The sequence below is a fragment of the Schistocerca serialis genome, chromosome 7 (genome assembly GCF_023864345.2).
Source record: "Schistocerca serialis cubense isolate TAMUIC-IGC-003099 chromosome 7, iqSchSeri2.2, whole genome shotgun sequence".
NCBI lineage: Eukaryota > Metazoa > Arthropoda > Insecta > Orthoptera > Acrididae > Schistocerca > Schistocerca serialis.
The window spans coordinates 568,902,025-568,929,123 of record NC_064644.1 but is presented as its reverse complement, the minus strand read 5'-3'; the positions used below and the strand labels follow the sequence as shown (position 1 = coordinate 568,929,123).

At 43.8% G+C, this 27,099-nt stretch overlaps 1 protein-coding gene across 1 annotated transcript in view; it reads left to right on the top strand.

Moving 5' to 3' along the window:
• Nucleotides 1-27,099, top strand: part of LOC126412482 (UDP-glucosyltransferase 2-like) — a 109,528-nt gene that overhangs the window by 68,437 nt on the left and 13,992 nt on the right. Inside the window, exon 6 of the mRNA XM_050082102.1 lies at nt 16,326-16,545. Within this exon, the coding sequence (XP_049938059.1) occupies nt 16,326-16,545 (220 nt within the window). The remainder of the gene's footprint in view (nt 1-16,325; nt 16,546-27,099) is intronic.

Sequence of the window (27,099 nt, the reverse complement as noted above, 5' to 3'; positions counted from 1 at the left end):
GAACTGTTACAACGATATTTCACCGACAGAAGACAAATGTTCTACAATCTTCAGAGCTACCAAGACTTAATCTACTTCTGCAGGCACAGCACATTCTTCCTAACGTTTACGAAGAAGCATTAAGCATCCACCCACCAGTCAAGGTTCAGATGCAGTGTCGTATACTCTGACTTTAAAATAACGATCGTCAGTATTACGTGCGAATTTCTTCCTACTGACTGGTTTAAGCAGTGGGAAGTGATGCGCTGACTGTACTGGAGACTTACAACAATATTTCGAATATCACAGAGGCTAACAATAAATCTCATCTCGAAATTAAAGGTGGAAAAGAAAGTGTGGACATAGAACCTAGTGCATACGATACTGACGAATTAAACGACTGACCGAAGAACGGTCTGGAAAAGGGATAGCGCTCCGTGCAAACACCAATACACTTAAATCTCAAATAAAGACAAGTGCAAAGACTGACTTTAACCAGAAAGGTTCAATATGACAGCTACTGGGTTTTACAGAAGGACAAGTTATGAAGAAGGAGCCTAATAAATTCTACAGATCCGATCAGTCAGTGGATATAGTTCCTGTCAGTATAATATGTGTCAAGTGTAACATTGCAACAAATTCTTATCTCAGTAACAATTTACGGATTCTTCCCATCGGTGGGAACAGAGTATGAGATCGTTGGCAGCCATAACAATGCTATTTACCTCCCAGCAAAAATGGTTCAAAGGGCTCTGAGCACTATGGGACTTAACATCTAGGGTCATCAGTCCCCTAGAACTTAGAACTACTTAAATCTAACTAACCTAAGGACAGCACACAACACCCAGCCATCACGAGGCAGAGAAAATCCCTGACCCCGCCGGGAATCGAACCCGGGAACCCGGGCGTGGGAAGCGAGAAAGCTACCGCACGACCACGAGATGCGGGCTTACCTCCCAGCATCATTTCAGATATTTGAGTAACTGAAGCTGCGTATTGTGGACCACGACAATGAGCTTGTCGATTTTCGTGGCGAAGAAATCATTGTACGGCTACATCTAAAGCGGAACAAACAGTGACCTTGAAAGTGTACAGACAATGAAGCGGTAGTAGCCTTCAAGCAGCCCGTACCTGTTGGAGGCAGAAGCGTTGTCCACGAAGTTCAACCAGTCAGGAATCGTGGCGTCCCCATATTGCTAACGAAGAGAGGACGGGAGTAAAGCCAAACACACGATGTACACAATGCACAGTACAGTACTCTACAACGGAACTCCAAGGTGATAACACGTGCAAACTACGAGTTCCTTAAATCAGTGGGTCTGAAGCCACGCAGTGACGTCGTTCGGTGTAACTAGCCCAGTGGAATATGACGAGTGTACTATAGGTCAGGAATACTTCTCGCATAAATCTTATGCATCAATCACTTTTAGCAAGAACGACAAATTTAGGATTGTCACCCAATATGAAGTCGCTTTAACCATCACGTGCAGGAGTTCCACATACTCGTACATTGATGGATCATTTACGAAAAGGGATGGTACAGCTACAGTGGCATCGAACCTTACATGTATGCTTCAGCATTCCTGTTTCATGAGGTACAAAATGAACTTAGCAGAGTCGAGACTGATCGTGCATATAACGCAGGCATAACATCAACTCTTAAAACATATGTCTCTGCTTCTCCCTCGTATCTGAACTATTCAGAAAATGTTGGATGGTTCGTAGACGAGGCAGTGGATAGAACAGTGGAAGAGTACAAGTGATTTAGTGCATGTATACCTTTAAAATTGCTTATGGGATACTTTGACAGCGAACTGTTCTGACTGCTAAACAGAAACTTATTCTCGTACAGAGAGCAATAGATACCAATTCATACATTCAAGGAACTCAAGGGGAGAACGATATCACCATCAACAAAATAATATGGAAAATGCCATACATTACTGTATAGGATGAGCAGGGTTTGAAGCTTTTAAAATTTCTGAATGCCGGTGTATTTATACTGTTATCTTTCCACTCATGGGTGGTTTTCGAGTACCCAGTCCCCCAACAGCAAGCAGACGTAGTCTATTAAAACTTTTCCTTAAATGGAGGTAGCCAGGTTCCTCCTACTTGCGATTCAGACCAACAGAAGAAGGAATGTAGCACATTAATAGAGCGAATTTGATAATTGCAGGTTAACTAATGCCAGAGAGTACCTGAACTCCGAATTATACCCGTATGATAATTTACACCTGCAGTGGGATGAAAATGTGTTCAGTCTGTCATATGACATGTATGCACAGTTTCATGCTTCGTACTACGAGAAGGAGGGAGTCTACTCAGTCCACGGAAATTCAAGGAGCTGGCGCCAATCATCGTAATAGATTGCTCAAGACTGAACGAGATGATTAAATCTGGGCCTACAGAAGTACGAATTGAATTTGAATCTTCGGCAGATTTCCCAGAAATCACTAAAAAAATGCAAATGTCGTGTGGCTAGGCCCTCCTGTCGGGTATACTGTTCGCCGGGTCCGAGTCTTTCGACTTCAGCAACTTGAGCGTCGAGGGGGATGAAATGATGATGTTTAGGATAAAAGAACACCCAGTCACTGAGCGGAGAAAACCTCCGAACCAGCTGGGAATCGAACCTAGGCCCTTAGGATTGACATTCTGTCGCGCTGATCACTCAGCCACCCCAGATCTTACTGCAGCATATGCTCCAGTTCTACGTGACTGTGTGATTACCTACTGCGTGCTCACCATTGTCGTGCAATGAGCTGTATAAGTTAACAAGGGCTGCGGCCAAACCCAGAGCATTCCACCATGGTGTCTGAAGGTGAGAACATCATTGCAGACTCTCGCAGTTTCTATGATGATGAGTGTAGACAGTTCATGTTTTAAGATGTTGTATTCACAGAACTCACAGAAGATGTTGGAGTAACAGAGACATACTCAGCAAACACCCGAGTTCTTTCAAGAATGTGAAGTGTGCAAAAACATGGAGGAGTGCGAAGTGGTTAAGATATTTCTACCATGGGCTTCACTGACATGATTGTGGTATACCCTATACGGAAATGGTAAAGTTGTTTTGATTAGTCGACCACACAGATATTACCATCTACATCAGAGGCGAGGAGAAGAACACATGGACGCGTCGAATCTTCAAGTTTGCTTCTATTCGAGACCTGCAATTCTGCGGGTGCCCTGATCTAAATCGACTCAGGAAGATGTGTGAAAATAGTGTTGCTGTATCTGCTGATGAAAATGTAAAATTATGTATACTTTTAAGTTGCATGAGAGTAAACGATTTTTTTTTTTTTTTTTTTTTTTTTTTTTACCGCACAGCCAGTGTATGATTTCTCTTTACCCTGTTCCTACTTTGATACAACACAGTTTTATGCAAATACTATGTCGATGGTTTCCTAAAGTACTTGTGCTCTATATCTTTGGAAGGGGACACAGTCACATGCGTCATGCTCCCATAAGCCAATTCGTGCTGTACGATAGGCATGCTCCCATGCAACAATTCTATACATTTTTTTACTCTCCACGTTAAACTCCACCTTCAAGTTCAAAACTAATGTCATTTGCGTCCTCCACATCCTCTATATATAAAACTGGGATAGGTTTTTTGTAAATAACAACAGCAAAGACGTATGGCAACGAATTTTTTCATTTAGTCAATCCTCACAGATATACACTATTGGCCATTAAAATTGCTGCGCCACGAAGATGACGAGTTACAGACGCGAAATTTAACCGACAAGAAGAAGATGATGTGATATACAAATGATTAGCTTTTCAGAGCAGTTGACCGACGTTACCTGGTGAAACGTTGTTGTGATGCCTTGCACATCATATATATATATATATATATATATATATATATATATATATATATATATATATATATATATGGTGTGCAAGACACAAGCCGGCCGAAGTGGCCGTGCGGTTAAAGGCGCTGCAGTCTGGAACCGCAAGACCGCTACGGTCGCAGGTTCGAATCCTGCCTCGGGCATGGATGTTTGTAATGTCCTTAGGTTAGTTAGGTTTAACTAGTTCTAAGTTCTAGGGGACTAATAACCTCAGCAGTTGAGTCCCATAGTGCTCAGAGCCATTTGAGCCATTTGCAAGATACAAGATATACATTTGTTGTTTCTCGAACATATATTTGTTTTACAATTGTATACAGTTTTTTTGTTGATCAGCAAATACGTTGTGTGCATCCACACTTACATAGTCTTTTATTTAGCATACGCAGTGTGCAAATGTATTTACATTGGTGTACACAGTAGACACATAGTGCACATAAATAAAAAAATTTACGTGACACACGCACAGACACTCAGTTACCCACACTATGATAAAATGGTCATACTATTCTGCAGCATTTACACTAAATCTCATTCTCTCGCTTTCACGCAATCAGAGTCCCCCACCACTTCTTTCACAACAAGTGAATAGTGTGAGGACGCAAGAGTTTCAATCCCATCACCACAACGATTCTTTTATCGTCATGAAGTGACAGGCCGACTTTAGATTGCAACGCAGTGTACACCCCGTGTCGTCTCGATTGAACACTAGTTTGCCACATCATGTGCTGCAGCTGTGTTGGACCATCGCTGTTCAGACATGGCAAACAGTCTTCGCTAGAGAGGGCTCTTGATGCCACAAGGTGCACACCCTTAGCCCGCCTCTGAGTGGCACCTTGCTAAGTGTGATACGCATACATTTTTGCTCACACACCTACGAACTCCACAATCGGCAATCCATTCGCCTCGCCTTTCATAAGGCCGATTCCTTCTTGTTCTGTGGAACAGCACTGTAAGGATTGTCAATCACATATGAGGAAATGTCGAATTCATTTATTTGGTACCTCATTACTTCATATGGATTGCAGTTCTTCAGCCAATAGATGAATCTACCTGTATTCGTATAAAGTAATTTTTGATCAGCGAAAGGAGGTTTTCCAAACTCATAATGAAAGCAGTACATGTTGAGTTTCGATCAGTCTAGTACACGCATCCCCACATAAATAGGTTTCGTAAACTCTACTGCAACTTTTGGCATCTCCACAGCAACAAAGTTCTCATTGAATATTGTAACCTGTTTAAAATTTCGTCTGGCGATGCATTTTGTTATGCCCCACCGCCCATCCCATTAGATTCTAATCAAAATTTCACGATGGTCCCTCAGAATTCTCCACTGTTTTACCGAAAACTGAATGATTCATTAACTCAAAAAAAAAAAAAAAAAGTTTCTCAAGTGGCACATCAGTGCCATATTCAGATCAATATACTCCTTCAACTATGGGGCTTGCTTTAAGGAGATAGTCCTGGTGATTGTAACCACTCCACCCCAAACCTGAGAAACTGCTGGAGATTATGACAGTGAATAATGTATCTCCGCTTATCCTCCACCGTTGTCATCAGTTTTGGGGTGGAGCCCCTCGCTGAACTATTTACTCCAGATTCAGCAGCAAATCAGCGTGCACATCTTGCTAACTAATAGGATATGTGAGTCCTGCTTCCACCACATACCGCTCATCAGAATCAGCTGCCATCACCACAACGATTTTTCCACCTAATCTCTTGCATTCATCTTTGGGCACCAACCGAAATTCCCCAATCCGCAGTGATTATTGCATAGCGTGCCCATGTAAGTTATTGACATACAGGCACATGATGTAACTCGAATCAAGGGATGTGCTGTACCTGTCAGCCATACGTTATTTATTTCTCTTGGCGTGCCTATGGACACATTGACAAAGTCCCCCAAGGATCCCTCGCTCAAAGCAAAGAAGCATGTCAGCATCGGTCAATAATTTGATGCTGCTCTTAGTTTTCTTGAACATAGCGTCCCAGGACAATCCATGTGCTGTGTAACAAAAGATGAGATCCAGAGAATATGTGGTCGAGCATGGACACCGGAATTTCTCGAAAACGTCCATAAGCAAGCCCACGAAGCTGTTTGTACTTTCCTTAAGGGGAGATGTTGAACTACCACATTCATGACATGCTCATATTGTGCATCTGTTATGGCATTGCCTGTAAGGTTGCTGGAGAATGCAGTTATGTCGGGTAGTCTTGTTTCGTTAAGTTTTGCCATACTATCCAGATACTCGTATGGGGAAACCCGCTTCCTAGTCACAAGATGAAACTTTTACTCATCAGGAAATGCAGCTCGAATGATATGCATATCGCCCCTAGGTAGAGTTTCAACGAGTTTCTGGAGTGGTGCCTGCATAAAGCATAGCAAGTTAAGGATGCGAAGCGTAATTCTTGGCATCATTCGTTTGGAGAATGAAATGTATTTCTCAACGGTCTCAAATGGTTCAAATGGCTCTGAGTACTATGGGACTTAACTTCTCAGGTCATCAGTTCCCTAGAACTTAGAACTACTTAAACCTAACTAACCTAAGGACATCACACACATCGATGCCCGAGGCAGGATTCGAACCTGCGACCATAGTGGTCACGCGGTTCCATACTGTAGCGCCTAGAACCGCTCCGCCACCCCGGCCGGCCTCAACGGTCTCAGGTAAGACACTAACTTGATCATTCTTCATGCTGAAATTAGTCAAGTGATCAAGAAGAAAGTGAGCGTCATACCCACTTAGATTATGGAACAAAACGGGTATGCATCTTACGCTCTCCAGCAGATTTTGAGAAATGTAGGTGGGCCAACAACTGTATGCTCGTTCTTGCGTTTTTCCAGGCAATAGACATGAACCGATGTTCCGGTATTCTGAACCTCAAATTTAGATACATCCTGGAGTTCAAGGGGGAACTCAATACTGTGAAAGTTATAACATTATGAATGTCATAGTATCTACCTTATCGAGATGCAGGTTTTTCTCCTGATTTCTCTCACAAGCTAGAATTGACCATCCAAAGAAAGCCTGGTTGGTTCTATTTTTAACATTAATGCATGCATGTTGGCGGCTATATCTTCAGATAGCTCTGTATAGCTTGACCCCCATTTACCAGATCACAGACATGCATATGCATGTCCAGGTGTAGTATTCGGCTGAGTGCTTTAGCTGACCCCCAAACTTCCATATCGGAAAATCGAGCCAATATACAACGGTTGGAACTTTAATAGTGGCCACTATTTACTTACAGCTCGTACAAAATAGATACATGTTTCAAAGTTTTACTGACCTTCAAAGTACTCACCAGCACTGTGTATAATCCTTTGCCAGTGCCAGTTGTGTTGACAGTTAGAGTGGCGCGGTCTGTTGCCTGACTAATTTGTAACAGCTCTGAAGGCTTAAGTCAGGGGGGTGCAGTAGGAGGTATAGCACTTAGCAACCCCATCAGTGAAACAAATCAGTAACAGCTTGCAGTGTACGTGCTTGAGCATTATCCTACAAAATGATGGTCAGGTCCTGCAGAAAGTGTATCACTTCTGTCTCTAAGCTAGTCGTAGGTTTCGCTCCAAAATTGAACGGAATAGAGACAGAAGTAATGACACTTTCTGCAGGACCTGACCATTATTTTGCAGGACAATGCTCAAGCATATACACTGCAAGCTGTTATTGATTTGTTTCACTGATGGGGTTGCTAAGTGCTATACCACCTACTGCACTCCCCTGACTTAAGCCTTCAGAGCTGCTACAAATTCGTCAGGCAACAGACGCGCCACTCTAACTGTCAACACAACTGGCACTGCTAAGAGTATCATACGACTTACACATCGCTGGCAATGCGTTAGACACAATGCTGGTGACTACTCTGAAGGTCAGTAAAACTTTGAAACCGTATCTGTTTTGTACGAGCTGTAGATAAATAGTTGCCACTATTAAAGTTACAACCCTCATAGTTCTGAAGGTGGACCCATGAAACTGTCCAGTGATTGATGTGCTCCGTGTTATCACGCCATTTTCCCACCAAAAACAATGAATTGTCTCTTTAATGTCAGAGACAGGTTTGGGGGGGGGGGGGGGGGAGGGAGAGGTAGGGGGATACAACCTTGATGAGCTTTGTTTCCAGAACATGAAGGCATGCTTTTAGGAATCAACAGGGTCGCAGTACCCTCCTGCCAGATTCTCGATCACAATCAACGAGATTCGCTCCTCACCGGCATCTGCAATCACCGAGTATTCCAATTGTGGTATGATGTTGCTATTGGGATATCATTCACTAAAACGATAGGAGAGAGAGCTACCACTAACCACAGGGCTATTACTGCAATTGCTACAACTAGTTGACGATGGTGATGTGGCTGCTTGTGGAGCAGAGCAGAGAGTCATGTGCTCTACTTTGCATTGCTGCCAATTCTAGCGAGAACAAGAAGGTGGAGGAGGAGGAGGAGGAGGAGGCACAGCAACTTTGCGCCAGTCTGAGCAGCCCGGCTGTGGCTGCTGCTGCTGCTGCTTCAGCCCTGAACCAGTTGCCAAAAGGAGGGTGGCTCATGGATGCCAGGGCAGTGCTAGGTGGGAGCAGGGATGGGAGCAGCAGTGGAAGTGGTGGCTTCTCACACAGTGACTAGCGGTGCCCTTGTTGGCAGGGAATGCCTCATTGGACTCTGCTTTAACAAAACAGTCTTCGCCGACCCCCGGTACCTCTGCCATGCTGTTTTGCAAAAAATTGCCTCCCAAATTGACTATTATTATATGTTAGTTTAACGAGTGCATGTATATAAATTCCCTATTTCACTCTGGCTCCTTGGCATCTGCCTCAGTCATCCAACACATACTCACACTGTTGAAGGTCCGTCTCCATCTTCTCCACCCACTGTGGCATTTCACCCTCACATGGAATGGGGAAGAGCCGTCTATCCATCTCACTGATATTACCGAAAACCGCATATTATTTTTTAATAATAAAAACATATACACATTCAAAAAACTATGATTTTTTGATTAAGTACTAAATTAATTTCATATCAAAAGTGTGCTTCTATTGGCAAGGGCAGGGAAGATGGATTGGAAATTTCCCAGAGGGCTGGGGGAGGTGGAGGGCGAGAGGAGGGATGGGGATTATTCCCAGGGTTAGTAAATCAACCCTCAAGGGGCATAAATCAATTGTCATAGGTTAAAGTCATAAATCAATCAAGTTTGCCTCTGAATGTATGCTGGCCCTTTAATGTACGCAACCTACACAAACGAAATCTGCTCATACCAACATTACCCCACTACTCACGTTGTCATAAAGTGGCTGCCCCAGCAGGGCTTTCTGGGTGAGTAAGAAGTGCATCAAATGTATTTCATCTAGTTCCCTATGTTAGTGTATGCATAGATAAGCCTTTCAATTTCCTAGCTGAGATGTAGCATGTGGATGAAGTCATCATGGTCTCCTTTCTCCCTCACGTTAACAACCAGTAGTACAGGAAAAGTGGAGCTATCATCAATCTAAAGGGTGCTCCTATGACCACAGCACATTCATTATTAGCCCTTGAAAGATCTCCGGCCCTCTCCTAATTCATCTGTGTCAGTCCCTTGGTTTCAGAGCAGCACTTGCACTTAATGCCCACAATTATTTTTTGGTTATTGCAATGTCTCTCTTCTCCTACTGCTTTTACCCTCTGCAAGTCACTCAAATACCATAAAGGTTATTCCTTTATGCCTTAACATATGTCCTATCGTCCCTTCTTCTTGTCAGTTTTTCACAGCTGTTCATCTCCTCGCTGATTCTGTGTAGAACCTCATTTCGTATCTCCTCCACCCACCTAATTTTCACCATCTTTCTGTAGTACTACATCTCCAACACTTTGATTCCCTTCTTTTCCCTTTTTCCCACAGTCCATTCAAATCCAGCCCCTGAAGATTTGTAGTCAGACCGTAACTCCGTTAAAACTTCAGGACCCCTCGTGTCTTACTTCTTCGAGAGGTTTTTGGTACAATGAAACAAAGAGGACTGTGGGGTCAACTGCGGATCGGCGAACGAGGTCTCAAAGGCTGGACAGAGCGAGGGACAAAATGACCGTGGTCTCTTCATAGGAACCATCCCATCATCCGCCTTAGTCGAATCAGGGAAACCAGCGGAAAGTTAAAACTGGATGGCTGGACGGGCATTTCCCACTCCTGGCACCAGACACTCCTGGTATAATAGTTCCATATGTTCAATTTTCGTTGGTGAATTTCTCTCTTTTCTTTTCCCCTCACAAGAGCACGCATTCATCCCGAATAGGTCCCGTTCCTTAGGCAATGGAGAGTCATGCAGTCGCTGTGCCCTAGACTTATAAGTAACCCAGACAAATCATCCGAAGCTCTCGGGAGATACTACAACTTGCTGAACTGTTCACATACATATTTCTAGGAGAGTAACCTTTTTTCCCTTTGGAATCGGTCTATGGTTGTGGAATGGGGTGTCAACAATGCGAGCAATCCAGCTACCGCTGGATAATTCGATATACAACGCTAACCAATTAGGATGTGCAACAGCACAGAGGTAACAATTAGTTCTTGGTGCCTAGCTTTCGTACGGTTGCGATCTGCGGTATCGGCCGCTATCCGGTCGACCGCACTTTCAAATAAGTGCGCCAGCAGCTTCGCCGCCGCATTTCGTACAGCCGCCAACGCTGCACGCGGCGTTGCCACGAACGATTACGCCACTGCCACAGACTTGCATTGCGGCCAGGGCTCGACGTCTTCTGAATAGACAGTGTACTGAAGACTGACAGATTTGTAAATCTCTTGTGTCTGTATACGTTTCAACATTCAAAGCTACCATTAGCAACTGCCGCTGTGGCAACAGTAACAAAGTCATGTACTGTATTTACTATTTGATATTAAATGTAGAACAAATTAATATTTGAATTATCTGTTCATGAACAACATCTGTTCCTCGCACCTGTATCCACTGAAGAACCACACAGAGTGCAATGGAAGTCATAACAGTATCCAGGATTTTTTTGTCAATTGGGATTTTATTCACGTTTCGTGTTCGCTATTCAAATAGAAAGCTTTAGCATTCATTACGCATATCTTCAAGATGCGTATTGAATAGATCACAGAATTTATTTCTGACAGTGATACTGTCCACGGTTATTAGGACAAGTAATGGATGTATAGGTGAGTGATTTACAACAGAAGCCTTACGACTTCAGGCTGTATCTCTTGCAGATAATAGCTCCTTCCACACTGTTGCTAGTATCCGTATTATGAAAACCTACAACGTAATATGCAACGGTCATTCAATAATTAAAGAGACAAATTGGTCTCTAGAAAAAAAGCTTTTATTTTTACAAAACAATACTTTTCCTACTTTTCAGCATAATCCCCTTGAACATTTATGCACCTGTTCCAACGGGGTACAAGGTTTTTTATTTCGGGTGCAAATAACTTTTTATCTTTATATTTAAACCAATATCCCACAAACTTTTTCACATCCTTGTTGTCCTGAAACCTCTTCCCACGTAATGCCTCCTTCGGTGCACCAAACAAATGGAAATCACTAAGTGCTAAATCAGGACTGTAAGGGAGATGAGGCAGTACTTCCCAGCCCATTTTGACGATGGTTTCACGGGTTAGTTGGGCAATTTGAGGGCGTGCGTTGTCTTGTTGGAGAATCACACCTGTCCTATGAGATCAAATGGTTCAAATGGCTCGGAGCACTATGGGACTCAACTGCTGAGGTCATTAGTCCCCTAGAACTTAGAACTAGTTAAACCTAACTAACCTAAGGACATCACAAACATCCATGCCCGAGGCAGGATTCGAACCTGCGACCGTAGCGGTCTTGCGGTGCCAGACTGCAGCGCCTTTAACCGCACGGCCACTTCGGCCGGCTATGAGATCCACAGCGTCTCTCTCTTATGGCTGGCTTCACCTTGTTTAAAAGCGAATCCGAGTAGTATCGGCTGTTCATTGTACTCTGCTCCTCGAGATAATCACAATAAAATGGACCTTCAGGATCCCAAAACACCCTCAACATGACTTTTCCTGCTGATGCTTCGGTTTTGAATTTTTTCTTGAGAGGTGAGTTGCTGTGCTTCCACTCCAAGCTTCGTCTTTTTGATTCTGGCTCATAATAGTGAACCCAAGTTAAGTCACAAAATTTTGTTGAGGAAGTGCTCACTTTCTCTTTCATAATGTTCCTTTAGCTCTCAACCTTGTTTCCTAGTGTAGCCGCGTCGACTCCTTTGGGACCCATCTTGCACATGTTTTGCGGTACTTCAGCTTGTCACAGATAATATACATCTACATCTACATCCATGCTCCGCAAGCCACCTGACGGTGTGTGGCGGAGGGTACCTTGAGTACCTCTACCGATTCTCCCGTCTATTCCAGTCTCGTATTGTTCGTGGAAAGAAAGATTGTCGGTATGCCTCTGTATGGGCTCTAATTTCTCTGATTTTTTCCTCATGGTCTGTTCGCGAAATATGCGTAGGAGGGAGCAATATACTGCTTCACTCCTCGGTGAAGTTATGTTCTCGAAACTTCAAGAAAAGCCCGTACCGAGCTACTGAGCGTCTATCTTGCAGAGACTTCCACTGGAATTTATCTATCATCTCCGTAATGCTTTTGCGATTACTAAATGATCCTGTAACGAAGCGCGCTGCTCTCCGTTGGATCTTCTCTATCTCTTCTATCAACCCTATCTGGTATGGATCCCACACTGGTGAGCAGTATTCAAGCAGTGGGCGAACAAGTGTACTGTAACCTACTTCCTTGGTTTTCGGACTGCATTTCCTTAGGATTCTTCCAATGAATCTCTGTCTGACATCTGCTTTTGCGACGATTAATTTTATATGGTCATTCCATTTTAAATCACTCCTAATGCCTACTCCCAGATAATTTATGGAACTAACTGCTTCCAGTTGCTGACCTGCTATATTGTAGCTAAATGATAAAGGAAGTTATGAACTGTACCAGTACTAACTTGAACCTTATAACCTATCATTTCCACAGTCACACGGCGGTCGACAGGAGTAGCGTCATCAGTTCAATTTGCAAGTGAGGGCGTTGAAACTGCAACTGGTCGGGCAGAACGGTGTTCGTCAGTCACTGAGTCGCGACTGTTTTTGAGCGGCTCTATCCACTTGTAAAAATTTGAACTATTCATACAACCTTCACCATAAACTTTAGACATTCACTGGTTTCTCGCCTTCAAGTAAAAGCGAATAACAGAACTTTGTTCAACTAATGTGGACGTTTCAAGCGGACTCACCATGTTGAAATGTATATTTGAGGTTATGAACAAAACAATGTTGATACATCAGCTTATCAGGGCTCATCCCAGTGATGCCAACTTAATGCCATAAAAGTATGAAACTTGCCCTACTAACAGTTTTTTCCCCAGATCAATCTGTCTCTTTACTCATTAATGACCCTCGTACCTTTAATCATGGAGTTACCAAGCTGCGTAGCTGTCAGTTGCAGAAGACACAAGCAATATAGGGGAAGGCGGGGCAAGACGGGGAGGTGGGGTAAGACGGGGAAGGGCTGTAAGCCACAGTTAGAGTGTTGTCATCCGTGGATAGCTACGTCAACATCATCAGTACACAGGTCCCAGTGTGTTGGCATTGCTGAACCTTAATTTCGAGGCGGTTTCTGAGAGCTTTGCAAAGTACTACAATTGTTATATTGATTTGCAATGTTTTACACCTTTCGAGGTCCTAAAACATGTGTTTCGTGAACATTTTTACAGACTGTATATATAGCACTGAATAGTATGTCTTATTAACAGTAAATTGCAGTGTCAGTAGTCAATGTTCACTACATAGTGTTCATGTAGGCGTAACATAACCTGACAGCATGGTAGGGGGCAAGACGAGGTGGGGCAAGATGGGGAACTTCCCCGTCTTGCCCCTACTATTTGTCCAACCATTATCTTCTTATCGTCTCATGTGTTTACCTCACTGCGGGTTTTGAACACGTATATTATACGTTGAATACAATTGTAAATAGAATGGTATTTGTTATTCCAACGTTTCGTAATTAATTACAAAGTATGCCTGAGGCTATATGGTGAATAAAAATACACAAAACGTGCAGAGTCATTATTCTTGCTATGCTTTAACAACTGACTATTGGAAATATGGTATTTACTATATAATATAGATTACCAGGAATGATCTGACTCAATAGTACGTTCCACGTGTTTTATTTCAGATGGTTCGCAAGAATCGGCGACAAACGTCTAGGCAAGATTGGTCATTGGAGTCAATGGAAGGCGCTGTAAATGCTGTTATAGAAGGTCATTTGGGTTCTTTCAGGGCTGCTCGACAGTTCAACATGCCACAGACAATGATTGAACGACGTGTGGCAAAGAAACGTGCTAATCCTGGCTATACAGTTCTGAAAAGGTTAGGACCAATCACTAGTGTGTTTACCACAGAAGAGGCAGATCTTAAGGACTACTTAACACAGATGGAAGGACAGTATTTTGGCCTAACACTTAAAGAACTTTGTGAACTTGTTTTTCAGCTAGCTGAACGAAACAACGTCAAACATCCATCTAATACTGCAGCCAAATCTGCTGGAAGAGACTGGTTAAATGGGTTTCTTACACGAAATCCTACCTTAACAATACGAAAACCAAAGGCCACATCAATCGCACGAGCAATGGGGTTTAATCGAGTTGCTGTAGATCAGTTTTTCGATCTGTTAGAAAGTCAATTAGACACTTTCAAGTTTACGGGAGACATAATTTTCAATTGCGATGAGACTGGTTTAACAGTCATTCCAAAAGCTCACACAAAGGTGGTTGCTTTGAAAGGGTGCAGACAGGTGGGAGCAGTTACTTCAGCAGAAAGAGGCCAGACTGTGACTGCAGAAATCTGTGTTTCAGCGCCGGGGTGCTACGTACCACCTATGTTAATTTATCCTCAAAAACGAATGCAACAAGCGTTTGAGACTGGCCTGCCCCTGGTGCCTGGGTAGAAGTCCAAGAAACTGGTTGGATGACGAAAGAACTATTTTTGACTTGGTTTAAGAAGTTTATTGCATTTACTGGAGCGTCAAAGGAAAGACCAATACTTCTCATATTGGACGGCCACAAAACGCACACCAAGAATTTAGAACTGATAGATGTGGCCCGCGAAAATGGGGTTGTCTTGCTGTGTTTGCCACCACACTGCTCACACCGTCTTTAACCATTGGACGTGGCATTTATGAAATCTCTCAGTAAATTTCACGAAGATGAAGTAAGATCGTGGCTTCGCACCCATCCTGGAAAAGTTGTTACGCTGCATCAGATCGCAAGTTTATTCGGCAAAGCCTTCATTCATTCAGCTACAATGTCCATAGCAGTGAACGGGTTTCGGAAAACAGGCATTTGGCCTGTAAAGAGAAATGTGTTTCAAGAAAGTGATTACCTTCCCTGTTCAACCACAGACATTCATCATGCTCACGCATCTGAAGTTACAGAAATGGAAGACCAAATACCAGAGATGTTGTCCAGACGTAAAACACCTAAACAATTAACAACTTACTATCAAGCCTCTGTTTCCTCTAACTTTCAGGTTACCAGTCCTGAAATGGTGTTAGCTATTCCAAAGGTGGATAAAAAAACAAAAGGAAAGCATCTAAAAGGTGTGGAAAACTCGTTGTTTTAACCGAATCTCCTTATAGGAGTGAACTATCTGAAGAAATTAAACGAAAAGGAGTCCCCAGACGTGCTGCATGTAAACGAAAACTCTTCTCAAAGACGTTTAATAAACCTGGGATACCACCAAAAGGACATAATGACAACGAAAAAGTGACGAACGCTACTGATGTCTTAACCACACTTTCATGCTCAAGCGATAATAAACTAAGGCCGAATGACAATGAGGAAGAGCGTGAAGAACGTTTACACTGCTATGACTTGTCTGAAGGACGCTGGATACGGTGTATTAGCTGCGGACGCTGGGCCCACCACACTTGAGCAGGGACAGAAAGTGATGATGACGAGGCTGTCCACACTTGTGTACTGTGTGAACGTAAGAGGCCCAAATAAAACGTAATACCTGATTCAACAATTCGCAGAACCATGTATCGAAACCTTATCGTCACATGATTTCGTTATTCCAGTCCTTATTTAAGCTTTAGAGATGAATTCATGCTAGTTCCCCATCTTACCCCGCATATGGGGCAAGACGGCGAATTGGCAGTTTATGTTTCAAATTGAGATATTTCTAACTGAATGTAACAAATTTCCAGGTTTCTTTGCGTGCTATTGTAATTCAGTGGTTAAGTAAACAAATGATAACCAAACCTACTTGAATTTGTTTATTTTTAACCCTTTTGTAAGGATTTATAATTAGCTTCCCCATCTTTCCCCGCCTTCCCCTAAACACACAAAATCTTAGAGTTACGTAACCTGTGTTTAGCGAAAGCAAAACACGTCTCGACTAGGAGTTACTTACTGAGCGTGCCATATCTTCAGCCGCTGCCCACTGCTGACTTGGAGGTAACCTGTTTGTTTCCGCAGCCCACCCTAAGGTGCGGGTGTTCATCAGCCAGGGCGGCCTGCAGAGCCTCAACGAGGCGGCGTACCACGCCGTGCCGCTGCTGGTGGTGCCCTTCTTCTCCGACCAGGCCCACAACGCCGCCAAGGTGCAGCAGGCCCAGGTGGGGCTCTGGCTGGAGTACGCCGACGTCACCAAGGACGCTCTGCTGCGCGACCTCAGGGCTATACAGCAGGACAGCATGTAAGTAGCGGGCGTGCTCCGTCTCCAAAAGTCGGTTCCAACCGCTATGAGATGGCAAAGAAAGATCTGATGCTCTTCATACTCGGCAGTGTCTGAACAAATCTTCAGCTGTCCAGCCTGATTTATGTTGTGCCTCTCTAAATCACTGTTAACGAACGCTGACTCGATTCGTCAGAAATGAAGTTTCTAATAGCGTTCCCCACTCTACAGTAATATCTATGTGCAACTTACGAGGCACTAAAAAGCCTACCGGGACCATGCGACCGCCGTGTCATCCTCAGTGGAAGATGCGGACAGGAGGGGCGTGTGGTCAGCACACCGCTCTCCCGGTCGTTATGATGGTATTCTTGACCGAAGCCGCAACTATTCGGTCGAGTAGCTCCTCAATTGGCATCACGAGGCTGAGTGCACCCCGAAAAATGGCAACAGCGCATGGCGGTTTGGATGGTCACCCACCCAACTGCCGACAATGCACGACAGCGCTTAACTTCGGTATCTCACGGGAACAATGGAAAAAGAGTAGTGCTCTTTGCTCTTGCTTCCCAAATAATGTGCGCTCGAAACTCTTCAGAATCCTTACTATAACTTTTAACAACTGAATAATGACTATTGAAACCAATAGCTTTATTGTAATCCGACGTCGTTTACTCAAAACATGTTACCAGTTTCTACTGCAAAGACGTCATCTTCAGGCCCCTCCCGTAATCTGCCATCAACGTACGAACCAAAACGACAGAGAACAACGAATTCTTCAAATCGAAACAGTACAGTGTATTAAGCATGTTACGGCAGCATGTGTAACCAACAAAGTCGAGTGAAGCGGGATCATAATCAACTGGATTCCGTAACTTCCAGTAACAAGCCCACCCAATAGTCAGATGACAATTCCTCGAGTTATTTTGTGAGTCTACCAGAATGCGGCCGCGCGTTATCGTGCAGTAACATCACTTCACACAGTCTTCCTGGTAGTTGTTCACGGACTCCAGGTGCAAGACGCCTCAGCTATTGACAACAGAAGCCGGGAGTGATGGTTAGACCTCGGGGAAGCAATTGTTAGTACACCACACCACCGCTGTTCCACCAGATGCACTACATTATCTTTCGTGGATGTGCGCTGGTCTTTGTTTGGGGAGTTGCTGCTTTGCATGGGCTCAACCATTCCATTCTTTTCCTTATGCTAGCATAAAGACACAATTTCTTGTCACCATTACCGATACAGGACAGGAAAGGTCGGTGTTGTTCACTAGCCAATTGATCACTAGCAAGCAGAGACGCATGTATGGCCACTCGCTGAATTTTGTGATTTTGGTTTAGAGCATGCGGTACAAATACACCCGATTTTTCAACCTTCCCCATTAAGTACAAATGTCGCACGATGGTGGAATGATCACAGCTCATGACACTTGCCAGTCCTCGAGTACCCTGACAAGGACCATTGTGAATTAATGCGTTTAAACGATCTTCATCAAACCCAGGAGGTCTTCCTGAACGTGGAGAGTCATTAATGTCAAAACGATCTATTTTCTTGCCTTGCTCCGTCCTGTCTCATTATCGCCATACACGGAGCATATGTTTCTGGCTGCCTTCGCTGCTGGCACCCCTCTACCGAACTAGTAGGGGAGAGTATGTCGGAGACGTTCCGATTTCTCGACATAGTAGGTCTACAACATTTTCTAGCGTCCACCGCTCCAGTCACTATCTCTAAATGACACTATGTAAACTTAAAGAACAACAGTGAACTACAAACAGGAAATGACAGCCGGTACCCATAGCAACTGGAACACCAAAGTGCAAAACAAAGGCGCTACAAACTTACGCGCCCACCTAATACTATCTTAGTTGGACCTAATGAGAGCTCCCCATTTTATAAAGAAAGGTAGTCGTCGTTTGGAAACAGACGAGGACATCTCATTCCGAACAATTGACTGCATTTCAGAACCAATTTTTTTTAAGACGTACGTTTATAGCAAAAGCTATCCGTATACAGATAACATAAAATAATCTAAAAATTCCTCGAAAATCAGTTAGTGAAGGAAGTGATGTTATGTAGCCTACTGAAGAAAAGAAAAGTCTTTGCAAGAAACAGAAACGCAATGGAACGATAAGGGTGAGACACACTTACATTTAAGAAGTCTTCAGTTGGAGAGTGTGGTTGTGTCACCCGCATACTTCGTGTGAGGATGGAGATTCCAATAATGGGAGTTGGATTACCGGACCCAACCCACAGTAAAACAGCACGTTCGTCCTTTTACTGATTCTGCTCTGTATCACTTCCATGTCTGACTTTCAGGAATACAACCTAATGACATATGAAAGATTTTAGACTAACTTGTGAGATTTAAATCTCTGAACTCGTCACGGTAATAAAAAGAGACTAACAGTGATTTGCGAGAAGAAGAGTCACTATCTTTCAGAAACTGTCTGGAAAAAATAGTGAATCACCCAGAAGTTCTGGTCTTACGTTAAATCAGTAAGTGGCTCGAAACAGCATATCCAGACACTACGGGATGATGATGGCATTGAAACAGAGGATGACACGCGTAAAGCTGAAATACTAAACACCTTTTTCCAAAGCTGTTTCACAGAGGAAGACCGCACTGCAGTTCCTTCTCTAAATCCTCACACAAACGAAAAAATGGCTGACATCGAAATAAGTGTCCAAGGAATAGGAAAGCAACTGGAATCACTCAATAGAGGAAAGTCCACTGGACCTGACGGGATACCAATTCGATTCTACACAGAGTACGCGAAAGAACTTGCCCCCCTTCTAACAGCCGTGTACCGCAAGTCTCTAGAGGAACGGAGGGTTCCAAATGATTGGAAAAGAGCACAGATAGTCCCAGTCTTCAAGAAGGGTCGTCGAGCAGATGCGCAAAACTATAGACCTATATCTCTTACGTCGATCTCTTGTAGAATTTTAGAACATGTTTTTTGCTCGCGTATCATGTCATTTCTGGAAACCCAGAATCTACTATGTAGGAATCAACATGGATTCCGGAAACAGCGATCGTGTGAGACCCAACTCGCCTTATTTGTTCATGAGACCCAGAAAATATTAGATACAGGCTCCCAGGTAGATGCTATTTTTCTTGACTTCCGGAAGGCGTTCGATACAGTTCCGCACTGTCGCCTGATAAACAAAGTAAGAGCCTACGGAATATCAGACCAGCTGTGTGGCTGGATTGAAGAGTTTTTAGCAAACAGAACACAGCATGTTGTTATCAATGGAGAGACGTCTACAGACGTTAAAGTAACCTCTGGCGTGCCACAGGGGAGTGTTATGGGACCATTGCTTTTCACAATATATATAAATGACCTAGTAGATAGTGTCGGAAGTTCCATGCGGCTTTTCGCGGATGATGCTGTAGTATACAGAGAAGTTGCTGCATTAGAAAATTGTAGCGAAATACAGGAAGATCTGCAGCGGATAGGCACTTGGTGCAGGGAGTGGCAACTGACCCTTAACATAGACAAATGTAATGTATTGCGAATACATAGAAAGAAGGATCCTTTATTGTATGATTATATGATAGCGGAACAAACACTGGTAGCAGTTACTTCTGTAAAATATCTGGGAGTGTGCGTACGGAACGATATGAAGTGGAATGATCATATAAAATTAATTGTTGGTAAGGCGGGTACCAGGTTGAGATTCATTGGGAGAGTGCTTAGAAAATGTAGTCCATCAACAAAGGAGGTGGCTTACAAAACACTCGTTCGACCTATACTTGAGTATTGCTCATCAGTGTGGGATCCGTACTAGGTCGGGTTGACGGAGGAGATAGAGAAGATCCAAAGAAGAGCGGCGCGTTTTGTCACCGGGTTATTTGGTAACCGTGATAGCGTTACGGAGATGTTTAATAAACTCAAGTGGCAGACTCTGCAAGAGAGGCGCTCTGCATCGCGGTGTAGCTTGCTCGCCAGGTTTCGAGAGGGTGCGTTTCTGGATGAGGTATCGAATATATTGCTTTCCCCTACTTATACCTCCCGAGGAGATCACGAATGTAAAATTAGAGAGATTAGAGCGCGCACGGAGGCTTTCAGACAGTCGTTCTTCCCGCGAACCATACGCGACTGGAACAGGAAAGGGAGGTAATGACAGTGGCACGTAAAGTGCCCTCCGCCACACACCGTTGGGTGGCTTGCGGAGTATCAATGTAGATGTAGATGTAGAAGACAGAGTCCGATGTCAGTGTAATTCCGTATACATACACACCATCGGTGGGAATGTAAACTGTTGGAGTTGTTGTTCTCTATGTGAACATAGTGCGTTGGTACTGTTCGCACTGTTGTTACCAGGAGTGGCAGGGTTTACACGGTTTGTGAACAGCGTCAGATCTCGAGCAGTGAGTGTGAAGGACACGCAGATGCGAGACAGACTTTAACTAGTACTAGCACCTGGCAGAGTCTGATTGGAGCGTCATCGCGGAATTATGAAAGGCCCAGAATTGCTGGGCACTCGCATGTGACTGTGGCCCGACGCTGCACTGCACGGGAACACGTGGGCGCGGGCACACTCGTCCCCGAGGTTCCCGCTGACCGCCACTGATCACCGCTAGGATGGATCGTCCTGCTGTTCACCGAGGCTGTATCGTCCCACACCAATGCTCGGAGACCGGAGACTAACAGAAATCGGAGTAAATAACTGCCCTCCCACACGTACGTTGCCGCTAACAGTGTAATCTCATGTAAGGAAATATTATTATTACAACTAAGCATCAGACTAAGGGGAAGCAACATATACTTGCGTGGCTCCCTTTACCGTTTAGAAAGTGCCGCGTACCATTGTGGAACAGCGAAGCTTTGTGCGAGCGATGTGCGATTTGAGAAGTAAAGTTTGCTAAGAAATTCCCGGACGTCACTCGCACTGAAAATGTACCTAAGGGCCAGTTTAAAACTGAGATTACAACGGGAGAATGTAAGTAGTATGTTGACGTCGGCTTCAACTGTTTCGTCCTCGCCGGCCGGGGTGGCCGAGCGGTTCTAGGGCTACAGTACGGAACCGCGCGACCGCTACGGTCCCAGGTTCGTATCCTGCCTCGGGCGTGGATGTGTGTGATGTATTTAGGTTAGTTAGGTTTAAGTAGTTCTAAGTTCTAGGGGACTGATGACCTCAGAAGTTAAGTCCCATAGTGCTCAGAACCATTTGAACCATATTTTTTTTGTTTTGTCCTCACAATGACGCTTCGAACACTGTTGGCTCTGTGGAAAAGAAGTTGGCACATAGAAAGTAAATGATTAAGGTTGTGCAACTACCAAAGCAAACGTAAATTTAGAGTAATTGACACTATATGTACGAACTTGGATTAAAAACACGTATAACATGTTAACACTTAAGTCAATAACAATGACAGAGCTTGAGTGGTTTGAAAAGTTTAGAAATAACGTAGAAATGTTCATTCATTAACCACTCTGCGTTTTTCTCACATACTAGTCTCACATGCAACAAAATAATAGTATATCTCTGTAGATTTAAACGAATTACAAATCTTATAATGACGCCTATGTAAAGGTGCGTCCGTATTATACAGGAGATAAAAAGAGAAATATCGTCCGGCAGTGGACGATAGGTTGCGCTCTTGTTTTTTGTAATATTCAAATGTCTTAAGAGTCTGTCTTTAATATCGATGTTTCTACAGTCGCGCTGAATTAGCCTATAGTTTCTTTGACGCGTCAGTAGCGCTGGATTGATTTCCCCTTGTAAATCGTCAAACTACATCATTGCAATGCATAGTTAAATATTATACATTGGCAAATAAATGGCTCTTAGCCTCTTTCATTACTCAAATCAGTATTTTATGTGATGAGATGTGGCGGTGTGAAAATACAACATCTCAGTAGCTCAGTTGACCGAGTTCGGAGTTGTCCCGTGACCGGGAGCCGCGGGTTGCGCGTGAATGGCGCCTCATTGTGTTCACCGACGAGTCGCGCTTCTGCACTGGCCAGGGCGACAGCCGCCGGCGAGTGTGCCGGCAACCTTGGCAGCGGCACAGCGGTGTTACCTCCCGCCTACCGTCAAGCTGTGTGCGTATCGGTAGAGGGGGGGGGGGGGGGGGGAGCCATCAGGTATGATTTCAGGTCACGGCTTATTGTGACTGAGGAATGCACCATACGGTCCCATGCGGAGTACGTAGGTGTAGATGCAGGTGTAGAACTCTGACAGCAGTACGGCACGTCACGGACATCCAGCGTCCTCATGTGTTACCTTTCATACGAGAGTATCGTACTGCCATTTTTCAGCAGAAAAATGCTTTTCCAGAAATGTGTCTCTATGGACTGTCTGCGCGATGATGAGGTACTCCTGTGGCAAGCAAGATCCCGATATGTGTTCTTAATAGAAAGAGATTTGACGATGTGTTAGACGACGACAGTTTGGCTTTAGGAAAGGTAAAGCAGCCAGAGAGCCGATTCTGACGTTGCAGCTGATAATAGAAGCACGACAAAGAAAAATCGAGACTAATTCGTAGGATTTTTTGACCTGGAAATAGCGTCCGACAATGTCAAATGGTGCAAGAAATTCGAAATTCGGCGAAAAATAGGGGTAAGCTATAGCGAGAGACGGGTAATAGATAATATGTACAAGAGACAAGAGGGAATAGAGTGGACTAAGAATGACCTGCTCAAATTAAACAGGGTGTAAGACAAGTATGTAGTCTTTCGCCCCTACTGTTCAATCTGTACATCGAAGAAGCAGTGAGGCAAATGAAAGAAAGTTTCGGGAGTGGGATTAAAATTCAAGGTGAAAGAATATCAATGATACGATTCGCTGATGACATTGCTATCCTGAGTGAAAGTGAAGAAGAATTATCTGATCTGCGGAATTGAATGAGCAGTGTAATGAGTACAGAATATGAATTGAGAGTAAATATAAATAGGACGAAAGTAATGAGAAGTAGCAGAAATGACGACAGAGAGAAACAACATCAGAATTGATGGTAACGAAATAGATGAACTTAAGGAATTCTACTGCCTAGGCAACAGAAGTAACCAATGACGGACCGAGCAAGGAGGACATCGAAAGCAGACTAGTACTTGCAAAAACGGCTTTCGTGGCCAAGAGAAGTCTGCTAGTATCAAAAATAGGCCTTAATTTGAGGAAGAAATTTCTGAGAATGTAGGTTTGGAGCACAGCGTTGAATGGTAGTGAAACATGGCAGTTGAAAAACCCGGAAAAGAATCGAAGCATTTGAGATGTCGTGCTATAGAAGAACGTCCAAAATTAGGTGAGGAACGAGGTAAGAAGTAAGGAGGTTCTGCGCAGAATCGGAGAGGAAAAGAATATAAGGGAAACACTGACAAGGAGAAGGGCGGGATGATATGATATCTGTCAAGGCATCAGGAAATGATTTCCATGATACTAGAGGGAGCTGTAGAGGAAGTCAGAGACTGGAAAACATCCAGCAAATAACTGAGGACGTAGGTTGCAAGAGCTGCTCTGAGATGAGGAGGCTGCCACAGGAGAGGAATTCGTGGCGGGCCGCATCAAACCTCTCAGAAGACTCATGACTAAAAAAAGAAAAGGAAAACGAAAACATGTGTGGGATTAATGGGACTAAAGAGATTAGCTATGAGGTCATTTCCGACGAGTATAGTATCCAGGATATTTAGGGCCAATTACAACACATGTGGGCCAGTTTCCCTCAGGAGAGATGCAACGACTTTACGATGGTCTTCCAAAGTGAATCACTGCATGCATCCAGTTCAAAGGGAGTGTAAGCTGACAGCGATGAGTTGGCTCACACTGCCAAGTTGTTTGGAACTTTGACTCCATTTTGTAAACACTGAGAAGACATCACATACCATCTCACTTCGTTTGCTCCTCCCCTTGTGGCAGCTTCGCTCTTTCGTCAGCCATTGTATTTCAGTTAATGTCTTCCACGGGCAACATTATAACGCGTATAACCTTACCTGCATCATTCTTAGTCATGAAAGTCTCCACATACGACAGGATTTTTCATTGATGGAAGAACTAGAACAACGTCCTCCAAAAAAATTAAGATTAGAGTTTAATATCTCGTCAACATAGAGGTATCTGGAGATGGAGGACAGGTTTGAATTCGGTAAAGGATGAAGAAGGAAAAGGCCAATCGCGGAAAATCTCAATCTCGACAGCGTTTGAACCGTGGCCCACCAGAGGGAGGTAGACGAAGTACTGGCGGAAGTGAAGCCGTGAGATCCTTTTTGAGTCGTGCCTGAGTACCTTACTTGGTAAGAGCATCTTTTGCTAAAGGCACGGTTTCGAGTCCCGATCCTGTACGCAGTCTTAATGTGCCGGGAAGTTTCGAAACACCGTACCCTCTGCTGCAGAGCAACGTGTTCATTCCTGTAACGGTTCTGATGTCGATGTTAATAAGCAGGGTGGTTTTGAATGGTTACATCTCCTTCCATCAGTGCTGTGCAGTGATGCTTTAGATAGAAGAGCCGCAGCAATCGGTAAGCAGACAGGTAGCATGTGCCACGAAGTTACATTCAGATGCTTATAGGATCATATACCTTAGGTTTCCGTAACAGTCTATAGAAACGGAACCGTTATAGGATCACTTCTTTCTTGTCCATCTGTCTGTCTGTTTTAAACCCTTTTTCTCAGGAACAAGTTGAATATATGTCACATATTAAGGTTGACGTTCTCTTGGCGATGTAAAACAGGACACAGCCATTTGTGTCACATATTTTGGTACTCGCGAATACACTCATCAAAAACTACGGGGTACTTCCCGTTGGACCAGAGTCATGAGATTTGGCAATAAGAAAGGATTCACAGTACAAGGACAGGATAAGAATCAGAAATTTGTTAATTTGTAATTACATCACACAAAAAGAATATTTCTTTTGTTATTTGCTATCCAACTTCAAACTCAAAATTAACATGTAAAAAAGTTTCCAAAATAGAAGTATTATTGCCTAGATCACAGCTAATAGACGAATTGGGGTGGCAGTCATTAAAATCAAGGCGTTTCTCGCTGCGGCAGGACCTTTTCATGACACCAACTTTCTCCTCAGACTGTGAAAATATTTTGTTGGCATTGCATAGGGAGAAATGACAATCACAATAAAATAAGAAAAATTAGACCTCGGACGCTGTGCGAGAATGGAATGGTAGTAGATTAAAGGTGGTTCGATGAACCCTCTGCCAGGCACTTTATTTTGAACTGCGGAGTAATAATGTAGATGTACATGATACGTATAGGGTTACTAGTTTCAGCGAAGTTACGTTGGCATCTCCAGATCATCGGATACGTGAATGATAAGACCACTACGTGTCGTACACTGTCATCTTGCTATTGAAAACATGGAGGTAAACTCACAGAAAAGAAACTGCCATACAACACTTAAGTACTCGTACACTAACATAAAAGCCATAACCGTATCAGGAAACCATAGAGGTACATCAAATAGATAGTTAGCCTGCTGTCAAGGTGTATGTGTTTTATCTGACGTACTTGACACCTCTGTGCCTTGCCGATACACTTATGACTTTTATTTTCGAGTTCTTCACGTTGCATGGGGAAGTCTTTTCCGTCAGTTCACCTCCATGGCCAGATGACAATGTGCCACATGTAGTGGCTTTATAATTCATGTATCCGATGATCTGAAAGTGACAATATAACATTGCTGAAACTATTTATCAGGATATGCATAAACTGCGATGTGGGCAATAAAACTTCAGTTTTGGGAGCTTTCTTACACTGACATAGAGATTGCTCTCCTTCTGACAATACCGGGCAATTATTGAAATTAAAACATTATTGACAGTGTATGAATGCGTGGTTTCGCGGCGATATGAATTAATAAAATTTTCTGGGGCTTCCAGGCGCATCAGGTGGTTAAAATCCCACGAGCTTTTGAACGAGCTCTCCTCAGTCATTGTCAAGTGGTAGAATGACTCCTGTGTCGCCGTGGCCGCGTCGTTATATAGCCGCACTGCTGGCTGTGAAGTCACTGGTGCTCTCTTCCTGGCCATAAATGGTAATGTTTTCATCCTGCGTCCGTCGCGCCCGTTTTAATCTCTCGATGGCAGGGTCCCAGGCTGTGCTGAGCTGCAGATCTCCGTCCTTGTTGATGGATTTTTCAGACGTTTTTATTTCAATAGCTTCTTTTATGACGCTATCCCAAAATCCCTTCGTCCTCATAACGACAGATGTTTCGTCGAATAGAATTCAGTGTCCATTTTCTAGGGCGTGTTCTGCCACGGCTGATTTTTCTGCATAGCGTAGGCGTCAGCACTTCTCGTGTTCCGTCCGGCGTTGCTGCACAGTGCGTACTGTTTGGTCGACGTAGTAACAGCCACACTGACGTGGTATCTTGTACACTCCAGGCGTTCGTCCTTCACAGGCCTCATGAGCTGTCAAATTTTTGCTGGGGGCCTGAACACCGATGAAATGTTATATCTCTTCAGGAGCCGGCTAATCTTTCCCGACACTGTACCACAGAAAGGCAAAAACACAAGTCTCTTGCCTTCTTCTCCGGTGGTGTTTCTCTTCTCTGTTGGCGTGTTTCTTGCGTGTCACACCAGATATAGCCTGTGACACCTGTCCGTGGCTGTACCCGTTTTCC